The 17,572-nt window shown below is 42.3% G+C and overlaps 1 protein-coding gene across 1 annotated transcript in view; it reads right to left on the bottom strand.

Annotated features, from left to right (window-relative positions):
- Positions 1–17,572, bottom strand: part of FBXW8 (F-box and WD repeat domain containing 8) — a 115,227-nt gene that overhangs the window by 61,171 nt on the left and 36,484 nt on the right. The window contains exon 5 of the mRNA XM_060249982.1: positions 9,380–9,537. Within this exon, the coding sequence (XP_060105965.1) occupies positions 9,380–9,537 (158 nt within the window). The remainder of the gene's footprint in view (positions 1–9,379; positions 9,538–17,572) is intronic.

The raw sequence follows: 17,572 nt of genomic DNA, 5'->3' as shown, positions 1-17,572 counted from the left end.
CTGCCAGCGCTGACAATGGGAAACAAGGCAGAAGAAATAGGAGGCCAGTGAGTCGGAATTCAAACATCACAACTGTGGATTTGGCTGCCAAAACCCGTTGGCCTCCCAGGTGTAGACTGAGGGCAGGCACGGAGGAGTCGGATTGGCTCAGAAGACTTCCCATGGCTTTTGCAGAGAATCTGATTTCCCACATCCAACCCCATCCTTTGGTACATATTAGGACAATCATGGCAGAGCTGAGGTGCAAGCGGCAGAGCAGAAAGAGATTTCAAGAAGCCTTGTTACAGAAGGTGCAGCGAGAGGCCTCTAAAACTATCCTAAGTGCCTTCTGTAGCAGAGGTTTAAGAACTTTTTTACAAGGTAAGAAAGGCACTTATGAAAGTTCATGGAAATGTTTGTAATGTGGGAAGCTGGAAGATGTATGTGGTTCCTAAACCAGAAACTCTCTATGTATTTCTCCCCTGCCTACCGTTCAATATGTAAAAATATCTGATGTCACAGAAACCATTGTCTCCTCTGGAGCCAAAATTTTTGGAAATTTTGAAGGCATTGTGAAAAAGTTCACATTTCCCTCCCCTCAAACATAAAATATATGGAATGTTTTCTCATCAAACCTAATTTACAGCTTTAACATGTTTTTATTAGATTGGATGTCCTTAACGTTTCAATTTGATTATTGTTATACTCTATGTTGTGACATGCACTTAGCCCATTTGTGGGGAGGGTGGGATAGAAAATAAACAAATAAATAAAATGAACAATGTGCTTTGCATGTATTATATTATACTATTTCACATTTTTATAGAAATTAAGAAGTGCATACGAAAGAAAAATTGCCAAGGTACTCAAAAGATTCAAAACACTTCATATGCTAGAATATTAAAAATTTTACTGACATCTTGTAAGCTAGGTCAGTATTATCCCCACTACAGATGGGGAGGGTAGAAAGAAGTCACATAAGGTTACCTAACTAGTTCATGGCACCCAGTCAAACCAGCATATTCCTTATTGCAGCTCAGGTCTCTGAACCAGACTTCATTGGGTGATGGTAGGGAATATCCCACTCTGGGTCATGCCTCATTTTTATTCATTAGATATGGAAGGGGTAGGGAGACAAGATAAGAGGCTTCTGTTTTTGCTGGTAGCCATACTAATGTCCCCTATATTCGGCACAAACAGAAAGCCCAGAGAACGGTCTTCAGGCACATGATGATGCTCAATTTCTGAAGCTAAACGAGCCTGACCCTAACAAGGCATGATATGGGGGGGGGGAGGTCATGCTGCCCCTCAACTGCAGCTTCCTGTTCTCCCAATCACAGCCACTTCTTTCATCAACACTGTTCCTTTCCCTCTCCCCACTGCACCTCCCTTTGCTCTCTTGACCCCCATCCACTTTCACCTTGCAGCTATGCTGGAAGGAGGTGAGTGGAGGCAGTTTTAAGGAGTGTGATTCTTCTTGGGAGAAAGGGAGACTGACCCAGCATAGCCAGCACACGCTTGGCCCCCTGGTGGGCTATGGGCCCTGGAAAGTACCTAACCATTTATTTATTTTAATGACTCATTAATCCCTGTCTCAAGATGGATGACATGTAATAAAAACAGTCTAAAATGTACACATTAAGGCAGATAGATTTGGTTGGTAGTCATGTTGGTCTGAAGCAGCAGAACAAAGTTTGAGTGCAGGGGCACCTTTAAGACCAATGAAGTTTAATTCTGGGTATAAGCTTTCATGTATGCAGGGCTTTTTTTGAGCAGGAATGCAGTTCCAGCTGGCTTAGTGTCAGGGGGTGTGGCCTAATAGGCAAATGAGTTTCTACTGGGCTTTTTCTACATAAAGTCCTGCGCAAACAATAGTGGCATCAGGGGGTGTGGCCTAATATGCAAATTAGTTCTTTTTGGGCTTTTTCTACAAGAAAAGCCCTGCATGTATGTATCTGAAGAACTGTGTGAGTACATGAAAGCTCATACTGAGAATAAAACTTCGTTGGTCTTAAAGGTGCCACTGCACTCAAACATCAAGGCAGAGTTTAGAGAACACAAGGTGACTCTATAATACATACAACAAATGATCCAATAAAATAAGACCATGAAACAGAACAATGTGCTCTCCCAGGTTGCCACCCACTTAATTTCAATGCAGCTCTGACTGCAAATGGATTATCATCTGCCATCTCTAAGAGATATCATGATGTGAGACGGCCTGGCTGGGCAATATGTGATAATATGGCAAACTTCCCCGAGTGCTGTTGAGTTGTCTGTTTTTTAAAATGTTTTTATTGTATTTTATTGTTTTATCGTATGTTGTACTCTGCCCTGAGCCCTATGGGGAATGGGTGGAATAGAAAAATACTAAAATAAATAAATAAATAAAATAAAGTGCTCTGTCTTTTTAATCCTGCTTTTTGGCCCAAAATTTGCCCTCAAAGCAGCTTACTGCAACCAAAGACACACTTAAAACCAATGGAACTTGTGGGGGAAACCCAGACTCATTTTATCAGTTGGTGGATGTGTAAAAAGGCGAAAATGTATTGGTCTAAAGTTCATGAATTCCTTCAAATAATGCTTAAAGTGGTGATTCCCTTCAATCCTGAAATTTTTCTATTAAGTTTAGTTAATAAACATGTGGAGAAAGAAAATTTTCATATTATAATTGACGTTTTTGCAGCTAGGATATTATATGCAAGATATTGGAGGCAGGAAAAAATCCTGAATATGGAGGAATTAGTAGAAAAAGTTATGCAAGTAGCAGAACTTGACATATTGATGGCCATGTTGAACGGGAATCCAAAACAATCAGCCACAGAAAAATGGGTTAAATTATATGAGTGGACACAGAAAGGTGGAAACTGAATTTATCAGCCAAATTAGTCACGGGTTATTTTTTTTGGAATGTAATTATGAATGCTAGAGTAATTATAACTGAGTATTGAAACTGAATGTATAAAGAATACAGGTGAAGTAACTACCTTTGTTCTCTGATTTTTTTAAAATTACTGTCTATTGTTTATAAGAGATGAGGATTTATGTGTGAATGTACTTAATGATAATTTAATAAATAATAAATGCATACAAAAGGGAGGGGAAAAAACGAACCAATGGATCTTACATGATTTTAGGTGAGTGCTGTTAGTGATATGTGGATCCAGGCTTGATGAAGGGTATATGGTGTCTTCTGCCTTTCTCTTGGTCCCAAGAAAAGCCATTATTAACTTGGAAATAAGGGAACTCGACGGGAGCAAGATATAGGCAAGATGGAGGGTACTGTGGATGGCACAGATACTGATTTCCTGACTTTTCTATCCCTTCCCTCCCCCAAGAAGAGAGAAAAAACGGGCCTTCCAAAATCCCCCAAAGCGTTCAACTCCAGGATTTTACACACATTGTACAGTTACGCTGAAGAGAAACTGCAAAGGTAGAAGACGATCCTTGGGGCAATCCCTGGAAATCTTTGCTCAGCTGGAACACCTCATGAGTGACAACAAGGCAAGCAAGTGATGGAGAAGAAGCTGCCTGCCAGCTCCTGTGCAGAGACTGGATGCCGAGGGCATTGTGGTTTGAGCTCCAAACTGGGAGAAAATGGTGTTATGTCAATGGCTTCACTGAGAGAAGAGGAGCCCGACAGCACTACTGCCTAATGGCACCAGATGGCTTCCCTGCATCGGTCGCATATACAACTCCCCCCAACCCCAAAGGGATAAGGGGCCAAGAAAAAAAGTACTAAAATCTCCCAAACAATAATATGGAAAATTGATTTAATATTCTGTCTCTTGTTGTGCTGCATATATTGACATTCCTTCTTGTGTACTGCACAGCTCCAAGATTCCAGCACCTTGATACAGAGAACTGCACGTCCACTGGTCTGTATATAGAATTCCTGCATATAAGAACTCCTCTGTTGCTATCAAAGGAAAGAACCAATGTCAAAAGGTGTGCATGGAAGGATGCTTCCTCCATTAAAAAGGAAGGGGGATGTTAATGGCTACAAATCTCCTGCAAGGGATGGCTGCACTGAGGGCAGTTGGTGTTGCTGGTGTGTCTGGCTAAGCAACTGGCAGAGGGTACTGAGGGGAGGAGTCAATTATGGATCTTTAGATGCAAACAGCAGAAGGTCTGTCACATTCTATACTGGAGGGCAGTTGTCCTATTCTTGAAGAATGTATGAAGAGACTTGTTCATACAACACAGATTTTTTTTTAAAAAAAGCATAATTCAACTTTTAAAGTGTGCACTTAAGATGCACATGTGACAGACAGATGAAAAAACATGCATTGTATAAGTGCTTTCATATCCTCAGCAGAGTCTCAGGATTGACTGTTGGCTAAATGCACACTGTGTCAGACCCAGGCTTGCTGATGTGTAATGTGTGGACTGGCCATCACAGGCAAATGGATCTTGCCTCTTTCTGAGCTTTCTGGAAAGCCATGTGAGCAGAAGAAGCTCAGTGGCATTCTGATTCATCCACAAGACATGCAGTTCTCAGTGCATGGGAGTTAGAACCAGCTCCCAAGTGAGGGATCTGTACAAGGTGATACATATGTGTTACTGGATTGGTAAGCGTCTCTTTCACAACCAGTGGATCTATAGACAGAAATGTCACAATATTGGTGTCTCAGTGACTGACCTGGAAAGCTAAATAAAAATCTTCATTTCTACACTTTTTACAATAATTGGGCAAACTTCCCCACAATCTGCTGCTTTGTACCTTCATGGGTTCTCCTGCAATTTGGGATTGTTTATACCTCAAAAAGAGTGAGCTGGGTAGGGAAGGAAGTTAAACTCTGAACATCCAAGGAATAAGGATCAAAATGGCCCCCAAGTGGTGAAAACCCTTAACAATAACTACTTTATAGTGCAGTAACAAAGAACTGAAATGCATTGTATCTCCATCCCGTTCTCATTAATAACTTCAGGAGATTTTCAATGGAAAGAAAGAATGCACAAGTAAGATATTTGGGCCTATGAGACCCCAGACTAAATAACTTTGGAAGTCATAAGAGGCCATGCACACACAACTTCTCCGTACAGCTGCCTTCCTGTACCAAACCATTCTTGTTTCACATTAAAGTTGAAGTCTGTGTCAAAGTACCACTTAAAAAAACCCTTTGAGTTCCATTATGGCAAACTGTTATAGCCTATAGGAGAATTAAGGTAATCACAACAGCTAAGATATGGAAAAATTAAGACAAACTGGGATTCTTAACCAGATTTTTATCCAGGTTTAGAATCCTGCCTTTTGGTGGCAGTGTATTAGCTCAAATTAATTTGCATGCCTAGATTTGTACATTACAGATAAAAAGGTAAAGGTAGTCCCCTGTGCAAGCACGGAGTCATTATTAATCCGTGGGGAGATGTCACATCATGACATTTTCTTGGCAGACTTTTTACAGGGTGGTCTGCCATTGCCTTCCCCAGTCAACTACACTTTACTCCCAGCAAGCTGGGGACATCACAGATAGCCAGGGCTAAATTTTAACAGAGATTTTGCACATGTGAAAAGAGGGGGAAAACAGTAGGGCATATGCATAAGCCTGACTTTGCATAAGCATATAAGGATTAACAGGATATCTGCATGCAGCCATAGCATGTGTAATCTGTGGGGCCCAAACCAGAATGTACAAAAATGCACTCACAATTTATATAGTTTCAAACATGCAGGAAGAAGAGTGTTACTGGCTCATCACTGCAGACTTGAAAGTTTAAACTTTTTAAAAACGGCTTTCAAAATTTACAGTCATAGTCCCATAACATCAGCCAGCAGGAGGAATGCCACATAAACAAATCATTTGAACCCTCACACAAAAAACATTGCAGATGAAAGCTTTGCATTTTCAGCTAAGCTTCTCAAACCTGCAGCCAAAGACAAGAAATTAAAATTAATATATGTACTTCATTAAAGAGACTCACAGAAGACTTGATCGCTTGGACAGAGAAAAGGAAGGGGAGGGAAGCTTAAAAAGAACTGCTGGGTTCAGTTTTAACTAGTGGCTCAAAACAAGCAGTTGGAAGAGCACAGCAGCTGGGAACAATGGAGTCATTACAGCCTCTGCAAATGTCAGACAGACAATGAAGAAGTTTACAAGCCAGAATCATCATTTGTACCATACAGATTTAAAAGAGAGAGAGAGGGAGAAGGGAAAAAAGGATACCTCTCCCCAGTCCTGAAAGCATTCTATTATATTGCCAATCTATTCCGATTTAAAGCCACAAACAGTAACCCGATTGGTTTAAGGTTTTTATAGCCTTCCTAAAAAAAAAAAAGTATTGTGATCAATTCAGCTCCCCTTTGCCTAATGTCATACTTGTGTCTCGATAATCAAGCTCTTTAGTATCCACCTTTTGTTCATATACAAAAAAAAATAATGCATTAGAAATAAAAGTCTTCAATGGGAGCACCTGAGCCACATTTTATTTATTTTTTCTTGTTTTTTTTTTAAATTGGGGAGTGGGGAGAAGAGTGAATAGATGGCTAGAACAACCTGAATAGCCTGAGCTCATCAAGTCTTGGAAAATAAAAAGGGTTGGCCATGGCTAGTACTTGGACAGGAAGACCAAGGTTGCTACTTAGAGGCAGGCACTGGGAAACCACTTCTGACCATCTCTTGTCTTGAGAACCCTACAGGGTTGTGATTTGATGGCACTTAACCACAACTTCTCTCCCCTCTACCCCAACTGGCCTCTCCCCTCTACCCCAAACTGGCCTAGCATGCTGAAGGAGGCACCCAATATACTGAATTAGGGGGAAACTGGCTTGCTTAAGTTCCATGATAGTTGTATCGTGTTGGAAGAGGAGACGGGGTGGGCAGTGACAGTCTCTCAACTGTTTCTCCCAATTCAATGATTCCTCATGGGCCTCTCAGCATATTCCCCTCAAATACTGAAGCTGATGGTCAAGCATCTACCAGGAAGGCAGCAAAACAGAACCACCCACAGACATGCTTGCTGAATGCCTGGGATGTCGCTAGATAATTTACAAAGAAAAAGAAACAGAACACCCACAAAAACAGTCTACAGAGAACTGAGCAGATTCATTATTCTCCAAAGGTGTGGAATGTGGAGTGTCAGGGAAAGGGAAGGGGATTGCTCTTGCTCAAGCCCCTAAGAACTTACAGTATTCTAGGAAGCATGAGACATGCACCCCCCACTGCCTCTCATACATCATAGGTCAAAGGTGGGGGTCATAACCCTCAACATCCCATGCTAAAATGCAGTTGTGCTATAGTGCCAATCTGTTGAGGCTCAGGACATGGTTAGCAGGAAACTACTCCTGTCTGCAGAGCTCAGCAGTCTTGCGCACCTGCACAGCTTAGCATGTATGTAGGATTTCTGAACCAAAATCTCATGAGCCATATCTGACCCTCTGATAAAAGGTGTCTGGCCCCACTGATTGCCAACCTAGAAAATAACTTGTAAGGAGGATGCTTTGGAAGGTGTGAGTGGGGGAGGCAGAGGCATTGCTCAACTCCATTCACTTCTCAAGGTAGCCCTCAGCTAGTTTAAGACATGACCTTTAAGCATATGACTACCTTCTCCCAGTATTACTTAATTTTTTGAAGTGTGATCAGTATAATCTTTTTGAGGGTGGAGGGGCAGAGAAGAAGGCTGAGGCATTCTGGGGAATTCCTGGCCAGTCTGACACATAGGGACTCCACCCTGGCTCTTCCCACTATTCTGCACAAGCCCACTCAAGCATACATCTTAACTAAACAGGCATGAGATCCGGATCACACCATGATCGTGGTCGCTTCACAAGGATGTTTCAAAGGGAAGAGTCACCCAACTGTATTGAACTTCTAATGTTCTTTACTTTCAGCAACAAGGCATCCGATTCTAGGTGAGCATCATTTCCTTCCTCATGTCTATGAAAATCTAAGTCACCTGTTTATAATTCTGTGACAAGTAGTGCCAGCTTCTGAGGTCATCAAGCAATGCCACTAGCAATTATGGTATGCTGTCAAAGACTGGAGCTCACTACAGCAGCACAGCTGCTGCACAAGTAAATTAGATACACAAAAATCAAACCAACGTTCTTTGTGAGGCTTCTGCTCCTTCCACATTTTAAGGTCAAAGCTTGCCAGATTTAGCAGGATGTTACCTATCTCAGACCTGAACTCCCCCCCTTTGCCAGCAAGTAAGCAAGCAGAGGATGCCTAAATCAGAACCAACAAATAAAACAGAATAAAGACTTCCACCTACCCCTTGTGCCTTATAAATGTGATAAAATGGAATCTACATTCTGGATCTAAAAAGATGTCAGCACTGATAAAAATCATCTTGATTTGTTGGCCCTGCTTTTGCCTTGGATTCAGTAGGAGGCCCAGGGGGTCAAGGAGAAGAATCTGAATTGCCTGGTTTTGTTGTAAAAGAACTGTTACTATTTTTTAAACACAAGGACTGGAATTGATGCCTTGCACAACCTGTCTTCTTCCAAGGAGACCCAGTATAGCCTCTTGTAGTAGCCCCAGACAGGGTGATGTGGTTTCAAAATGCATTTCTGCCCCAGAATGACTGAGTGTCCTTTGGCAAGTCAAAAGCTGTTGACGTTTGCTTCAAAACCATAAAATGGAAATTAAGATTGCCCTGCCAGGAGCATTGATTGTGAAGACTCAAGTAAGACTGGTTCTAAAGAACTTTGTACATTAACACACACAACATAAACTATTAGAACAACAAAGTTTGAAAAGCCATCTCAAATACAGCTAAACAGAGGGCCACCTTACTTTTGACAACCAAAATCACTTTTTTAAACAAAAAAGGCAAGCAAAGGGCCTCAGGATTCCACAGAAATTACTGTATTCTCACCACACTCAAATTCCAATTCTGCAGGGCCTACCTGAGTTAGTATTTCTGGATTCACCTGTATGTTTTGGTCAAGAGCAAACCATGTCCCTGGAACATTAGCCCCTCTACCTTGCTTATCCAGAGTCAAAGCAGATCAAAGCACCCCACACCCTCTAATTTGCTACATCTCCTCTGCATGCACAGGGGGGAAGACGACAGAAGGTGTGGGATTTGCATTCATCAGGCAGTATCCGGTCTCTTCTTTGTCTCGCAAGCATGCCTCTCAAGAAAAACCAAGCCGAAACAAATTGTTTGCTCAAGACAAGCTTGGCTGAGTCACCGCCTGGCACTGTTACCCCAAGCAGCAGCTCCAGGAGGAATTAAACAGCAGCTTTAATGGGCGCCGCGTTCCAAGGCCTCCTAATGCACCAAGGGTTATTGGCCAACTTTCCCACATAAAAGCAAGTGTGAGTGCACACACGTGTGTGTACAGAGAGGATTAGAGCTGCTCGCATACAAAAAAAAAAATCAACCCTGGGCACAGCTGCTTCATTTTCAAAAAAGCCTTTAAAAATATTAGGAAAGAGTTGCTGTTACTTACCATCCTCATAAGCTGCCATTGCCAGCGAGCTGTTTATCCTCACAAAGGAGGCGTGTGGCCGAGGTCCAGGCTCAGCCAAATCATGAGCTGGTTCTAGGACTGGGGCTGTGTAGTCCCAGGTGCGTGTGTCCCACAACTTCACATCCCCCGATGTGTACCTGGAAGAGAGAACAGAAACTCTGTCCAAGAGCTGCAGGAGGGGTTGGGTTTTTTATTTTGGTTTTTTTGGTGTTGGTGGGGAGACCAAAGAGAGATGGAATTATCTAGTCACCAAAAAAAAAAAAAAAGGGCCAGTCATTTGGTTTTAATCCACTGCCTCTCATGTATATAAACCAGGCCTCTCTGCAAAGTCAGACTCTCCCCTTCATTTACTGATACCAGTTGCTGTGCTTACATCCACAAAGGTGAACAAAGTTTGGTTTTTTTTAGAATATAAGCTTTGTATGCTAAACGCTTACATTCTGAATAAAACTTTGTTGGTCTTGAAGGTGATACTTGACTCCAACTTTGTTCTATTGCTTCAGACCAACACAGCTGCCCACCTAGATCTATGCAGATGCTAGGTATACCTATCAGGGAATACAAAGGCACACCTACGCTGCTCTACTGTTCTCCTACCCATGACCTGCATCCTCTGTCCTTTTCTTGGTAGCCGCTGCAAGAACAATTGTTCTTAAGTCTTTTACATGTTGGGGAAGTGTTTTTCCTCCTCTGGTTCCTCAGTATTGTTCCCCCCCCCCAAAAAAAAGAAAGCCTAGTTTTTCTTTCAGCCATTCATTGTATTGTTTTGGTACTCTGGTTTATGCACAGGTGACTAGCTGTGATCTGATCTTTCCATTTATTGCTGTATGTTCCCAAGAATGAATGGAAAAGGGAGCAGGACTACATAATCCTCTTCCTCAAAAGGACGACGTAAATGCATCCAGAATAGGGTGAACTCTTCCTTTCCTTCTGACCATCACATATGGAGAAAGAGATGCTACTTCTGGGACTATCTTCTTTCATATAAACCTACTCATGTATTGAAGTTTACATATTTAAAACATTTCTATGCTTTTGACCAATTTAGGGTCCCCAAGGCAGCAAACATAAAAACACTTCAAACATCTTTTTTAAAGCATTTAAAATGCATACAGATGTGTGTGTGTGTGTGTGAGTGTGAGTGTGAGTGAGAGACGGACAGACAGACGGACAGACAGACGGACGGGGAGGTGGGTTAAGAAGAGTTAGTGAGGGAATGTCAAATGAAACAAAACAAAAAAAGTCTTCACCTGCTGGCAGAAGAGAACAGAAGGAGACACACAAATCTTTCTGGGGAGGGGCTTCTAAAGCATCAGTGCCATGACTCAAAAAGTCCCTTTCTTGGGTTGCTGTATGCTTTGGTCATCTACTGTGCTGGTCTATGGCCACAATAACCAATTCATTCTTTTGATCTTCTACAGAGACCTTACTTCATGTTTTCCACCATCAAGGAGATGGTGGGTGGCTGTGCTGGGGACATGGCCTTTACAGGGGCAGCACTAAGAAATTCCCTCCATCAGAAAGCTGCCTTTGTAGTGCACATTGTATATGATGAAGAAGACTGCAAATTTATACCCCGCCCTCTCTGAATCAGAGAAGCTTACAATCTCCTATGTCTTCTCCCCCCACAACAGACACCCTGTGAGGTGGGTGGGACTGAGAGGGCTCTCACAGCAGCTGCCCTTTCAAGGACAACTCCTGTGATAGCTATGGCTAACCCAAGGCCATTCCAGCAGCTGTAAGTGGAGGAGTGGGGAATCGAACCCGGTTCTCCCAGATAAGAGTCTGCACACTTAACCACTACACCAAACTGGCTCTCATGGGCTAAAGAATTTATTTCAGAGATTTTTTATAGTTCTTTGGTGTCTGGTGGACTCTGAGGCTTCTCTATACTGGCTGTTCTTTATTTTGGTCTGTTTAACAGCTTTTAGTAAGATTCTGGTTTTATGTTTTTAAGCTTACTCACAGAAGCCACTTTGTGGGTTCAAAACCAACTTGTGTACATATTCAGTTAATATTTGCTCTCTAGAAAGCAGAGCAAAATGGAAAGGGGTAAGAACACATTAGACATGATTCCTAGGGTGCAAACACATGTGCAAGCAGAGAGCATATTTTTGTCCACTGGGTGGATCACTGGCTGATTTAAAGAGGACAACTTGCTGAATAACTGACATTCTTGCCACGAATGATTAACTAGGTGGACTATACAGGTCTAGCAAGGCATTTCTTAAGCACAGGTTCACTTAACACTCAGGATCACTTAACACAGATTAATTATGCCCTAAGCATAAGGTGAATCTGAATAGATACTCTTGATGTAAACTGAACACATCACTGATCTACCATGGGAATTCCAGCATGAAAAGAAAGTAGCCCCCCACAACACAGAAGTCAATAGGGAGTGGCCTCCAGGATTGCGACCCTGAAAGAAAGGTTTGCCTCTGTGCAAGTTTTCTTGAATGACAAACACAGCAGTACAAGCAGGTATACTTGCACAAATTTCACCAGGCAAAACGGACAAGCCAAGTGTCTTCCTGGGGGGAAAGACAAGGTCCATGGTCAAGTAAATAGGCAATTGTTTGCAATCTGTCAATGCAGCCAGAATGAGCATAGATGGGTAAGTGTAGGAAGAAGAGGGAGGTTAAAGGAGGACATGGCACAAGTGAAGATGGAGATGCTGGATGCGGGAAGTAGCATTTGGGGAAATGTTTCATTATGTACAGGTAGTGGAAGAAAATATAAGCAAATCACTGAATGACTGCATAGATAAACGTGCCTTGTTTTGGGCCTGACCACTAGCTCAGTATTAGCTACTCTGGCAAGCACCAGCTCTTCCAAGACTCAGGCAGAGAAAGGGCTTTCCCATCACCAGCTATCCAACATGCTTTACTTTGCGAATGCCAGCATTTGAACCTGGGACCTTCTGCATGCAAAGCTTGTGTTCCACCAGAGAGCTGTGAATCCTCCCAGAGTTATGAACCCTACACTAAGTGATGCCCAGGAAAGACATGTCTTAAAGAAGAGAAAGTATCAAGAGACTGAAGTTTGAAATTGTCTGTTGCTGGAAGTCCTGAGTCTGAGGTGGATTTTGGAACTAAGAATATCCCTTCTTCAAGAGAAGTTTAAGATATTTTAAAAAACAATGTGAGTCACTCATACATCCTCATTCCATGCTATTGGGTTATCTGATGCAGCAGAGAGAAATAAGTTCTACCCCTACAATTGGGCATCTCCCTACAAGGGGAGATGCCAAAGTCACTGCTTCTAGTCTTATTCTACAGCATGAAAAAGAACCAGGCTCCTCTCAGAGTTGCTTTCAGGCAATGTTTGAAGTTGCCCCTAAGACTAATTAGCATAGAAAAAGCAGCATTAAGAAAGATTGCTCAAGGGAAGATTATGAATTCGCTATTTGATGAGGTCATAGCAGTAAACGAAGCCCTCCTTCAAGAAGAAAAAACATAAGGAGTTGATTTGCTTGGTAGTATGGTCCTTCCAACGAGGCAGAATGAACATAACATAAAAATGGACACCCAGATCTCCATGTGATCAACAAGACATTGCTCACCTTTTCGTCATCAATAAATGGCACAGAAATCAATCAAAAAGGGAGCACCGCAGAACAGCGTCTGACCCTCTGAACTAGAAAGAAGCATAGCATGTCTTCAGCATGGTTCTTACAGTTTTTGACTGCTGTTTGTGCACTATCAGCCTTCCTTAAGGATGGGTCTTGGACTAAACAGAGAAGAGCTAGAGCACAAGACTCAGCTTGGACTACTGGGCCCATCTTGCTTTCCCATCTCTGCTTGGTCCCTCCCTCCCTCAGAAGCCTCAGAATGAGAAGAAGCCCTGAGCGCCCATCTTTCCTGGGATCCAACAAGATGCCTTGTTCAGCCTCCAGCTGAATGGCACAGCTGGGGAGAGGGATTCTGTTGCTAAGGTTGGCCTTGGCCTCTTCTGCATCTCAAAGCTGGTTTCTAAAGAGAGATTTCACAGCTGACTTTTAAAAGGAAACAGTGACTAGCAGCAATCTCTCATGCTTCCAGTTTCAACCGAGCCAGCTTCAAGGAACAGAGAAAGCAACACTGAACAAAAACAAAGGACCTGCTCCAGCCTGGCCGACTGTAGCAGGTGGAATGGAGCCTGGGCGCTGTCCTAAGGAAGTAGTGCTGAAGAGGCTGGTGACTTCCTGGGGATAAAAAAAATTGGAGAGCTGCAGAAAAACAAAAACAAAAAACCCACCCAAAACTAGCCAAGCCAAAATCAATCTGGGGAAATGGGAGGCTGATCTCTCTCCAGAGCCCCAGATGTCCTTATCATTGCCTAATGACAACTGCACTCAGCCAATTAAGACTCAGCTATCACTGTTTCATTGTTAGTAAGCCTTTGGCCCCCAACGTTGATGGCTGTCTAATTAGCGGGTGTGCAAAGTACAACTGCAAGGAAGGCACACAAACTGACAAATGCACACAAAAATAAGCTATCAATACAGAGAATTCTCTCCTTTGGTCCATGGCTCTACCACGAGCACACAGTAATCTTCTGCAAATGTCTTACTGCTGGAAAGATAATAAAGTAGGTGAGGTTGCCTCATCCTTGGTTGACCAGAAAGATACAAAGATGTCAGACAACACACAGACAGAAAATCCAGCATCAAAATTATTATGCCTTAGTCAAACAAACAAATTGGTGGGCATTTCCTTAAATGTTCATACTTTCTGACAATCTGCAAAAGATTCAGAAGGAGCTACAGAGATAAAGGGTCTCTTGAAATCCTACAAGGACATAGAAGAGGAATCTGGTAGGTTTAACCAAGAAAAAAAGTAAAGTAGGAAGCTGGGGAGGCGGGTTGCAGGAGAAAGAAGAACCTCAGAAGACAAGTAAAACTGTTCAGTCTCTTAACTGAGGAAGAAACCAGAAGTTATCATGTGATTCTGTTCTGCTAAATAGGACAGCCTTCAGTCAGTACAAGGAACCTTCAAAAAGCGATATGGAGCATTCCACCTACTGACCAAACTGTACTGACTAAAGACTATACTATGGTTTTGCATCCAGGGAAGGCAAGTTTAGGTTAGACAGAGAAAAACAAGCTGAAATTGGAGGGCATCTCATTTCCCCCTTATTCCCCTTCTCCGCATTTTCTCTTTCCCTTCTCTAGCAGCACCCATAGCATCTTCCTTTTTCCTGCTTCCTTCTCCATTCCACCCAGCTGTCCCAATCACCAACTTTCCCTCTTTCCTTTCCCCTGACAAGCTCTCCCTGGAAAAAGTCTGGCTGAGTTGTACAGTGGCTGCCAGCAGCAGGCATGGGCCTAGCTGCACAAGTTGCAAGTTCTCCAGTGGTCACCAGCAGTCTTGTCCCCACTGAGTCCTGCTCCTTCAAGGGATGGGACTTTTTCTAGTACTGTTTTGGCCTCAAGGGGCTCCACCCACATCTTTGCAGAAACCAAGGCTTAGAAGGCTTAGCAACACTGTTTTTGTTGCCTAGCAACCTCCAATATGGACACTAACAGCTCAGAGGGCATTCTTTTTTAAAAGCTACAGATGTTGTTTCCATGGGGGGGGCGCTTAATACCCTGAGGTATGCTTGTTTAGAATTCAGATTTTTCTGCAAAGCTGGCGCTTCTTCCAAGTTTGTAGAGAGATTCCCCTCATCTGTCTCTAGCTCTGTTTTGCAGATTTATTGACTCACACTTTGTGGCTCAGTTCAGAGTTAGAGATATGATATGCCAGCTGTAACAATCAGTAAAGTTCTTGAACTAAATACTTTCCTTAGAGTTTTTCTAGCACAAAGCAAACATACTTTTAGAAAGCCAGAGTGTGCTTTGGAACCTTAAAGGGCAGAAAATGCTATAATGGCATGTAATTTTATAGGTTAGAGCCAGACTCAGAAAGAGGCTAAGAAAGGTGGTGGGTGCATCTCTTGAAGAGGGACTAGGCTGGGAATGGGATGGAACTAAATGGGAAAAGAATATGTAAGGATAAGCAGCTCAATAGAGGTGTGCTTAATGAGGCATGCCTAGACATGCTTGGCTGATAGAGTGCATTGCAGGCCTACCATAGCTTACTATATAACCTTACTATGCTATATTGTAACAGAGGCTTCAGCTTGGGGGTCAGCGGGCGGTAAAGGAAGCTGGACGCAGCAAAAGGCCTAAGTGTGCAAAAACAGTACTAATGCAAATGGCTTAAGAGACCGAAGGTTAACAGAAGCGGAACAGCTTGCGGTTGAGCAAAAGGGGGTTTTCGCTTGGAGTTGCACGCCAAAAGGGAACTAAGTAAAAGGCAAGCAGCTTCGAAACTCTTCGGTATGATATGCAGTAATATTGTGTGTAAGCTGCTTTTAATGCAAATGTGTAATGCTATATAAAGTCTGTGCGCCCGAATGTTCTTTGCTCAGACGCCCATCTTTGGTCTGAGACCACACGTGTGTATCAAATAAATCCTAGCTGTTTTTCCTGATCCTGCCTCAAGCCTCCTTTGTTACGGACACCTGCCTTGATAGATAGAGCGGGCTCTTCCTGCTACACTCTCTTATATAGACACAGCTGTGTAAAGACAAAAAGGTAAAGGAAAAGTTAACAGTGTGCACAAAAGTATTAATTATTGTGGTCCAAAGTTCTAAAATAAATGCAGAGGATACATCAATTCATGATCTATAATTAGATACAGGGCTTTTTTTGTAGCTTTGCATATTAGGCCACACACTCCTGATGTAGCCAATCTTCCTGGAGCTTACAGTAGGCCCTGTACTAACAGCCCTGTAAGTTATTGGAGGATTGGTTACATCGGAGGTGTGTGGCCTAATGTGCATAAGGAGTTCCTGCTACAAAAAAAGCCCTGACAAGATGTAACTTATTCCAAGTGGACGCAATGCCCAGCTCATGTCTTCTTCTGTCACTACCTTGCATGGAGCCAGACCATTGTGCCCATCAAACCAAGCACAGCCCACACTAGGGGCACCCACCAAGTATTTTTAGAAAGTGGGCAGGACTAGGTGAGAATTTTGCCCAGCAGGGCTTTGGATTCACTACTGGAGATTTGATTGACTATGCAGATTAAAAAACACATTGCTTCAGCTGCAGCTGCTTTCCCAAGTTTTATTCTACAGCAAAATAGGTTAGAACCTCAATCACAAACAAAAGATCATATTGTTGTCAGGAAGCAATGCTAGTTTTCAGGTTTAAAGGTTAACTTCAGCGCTCTCCAACTTGATTGCAGCAGTGTAAATACTTCAATTACCTGAACAAAGTAACAAGGTCTGCTTCAAGTAGGGCACACCACTGCAACTTTCTGATCTCCAAGAATTAATAAAGAATTTTGGAAAACAATCTCCAAGCTTGTTTATTAAGGCTGTCACTCATTCACTCAACAGGAAGACCAACAAGGTAGAAGGGTTGGATATAAATCACTGAAATGAATTGTTTTGCCTTTGCAACACTAATTTTTGAGAAGAGAAGGGTGGGGAGAGCCCTAATTTATTTCCAAGATACCTGCAGTGACTAATGAAAGAAACCAAGGATCACTGCACCCAACTGAAACCACAAAAAACAACCACCTGGTACAAGATGCACAGCCCACAGAAACCACGGTATGGCCGACTAGCTTTCCAAGGTGTTGGTATGGCAGCAGCAGGTTCCCAAAGAAACGTGCTATAAATACAGTAATAAGAAAAAGATCAATTGTTTTTCCTAGCATGCAGTTTAGGAATTAAGTAATCAAATGCTTCTCCCAAAGCACCCCTGCCTCTTTTAAGTTCTTTATGTTTATTACATTAAATCATTATTATTTTTTATCGTCAGATGAACCAGTGAGGATATACTGTAATTTGGGAAAGAGGAGAAAATGAAGAGAAAAAAAGTCAAGGGCACAGGAAATCAGAAGTATATAAGAGATCATTTCAGGCCCTGAAAGCAGGCATGCGTAGCCCATGCAAATTTATTTTAATGTAAGCACAGTGGAAAATATAGGATTGCATAGCAATGCTCTTTAAGTAACCTTCTAAATACACTGATGGTGTATGACAGCATAATAATAATTAATAACAATAATAATAATAAATAATAATTTTAGAACCATAATTAAAAAATAAAACTGATAGCAGGCTACAACCAATAATCATGCAGTTAATCATGTATCTGAAGTAGCTGAGCAAAGTCTTTTAGCATTTATAAAG

The sequence above is a fragment of the Heteronotia binoei genome, chromosome 11, assembly GCF_032191835.1.
Source record: "Heteronotia binoei isolate CCM8104 ecotype False Entrance Well chromosome 11, APGP_CSIRO_Hbin_v1, whole genome shotgun sequence".
Taxonomy (NCBI): Eukaryota; Metazoa; Chordata; class Lepidosauria; order Squamata; family Gekkonidae; genus Heteronotia; species Heteronotia binoei.
This window is presented reverse-complemented; position numbering and strand designations above follow the sequence as displayed.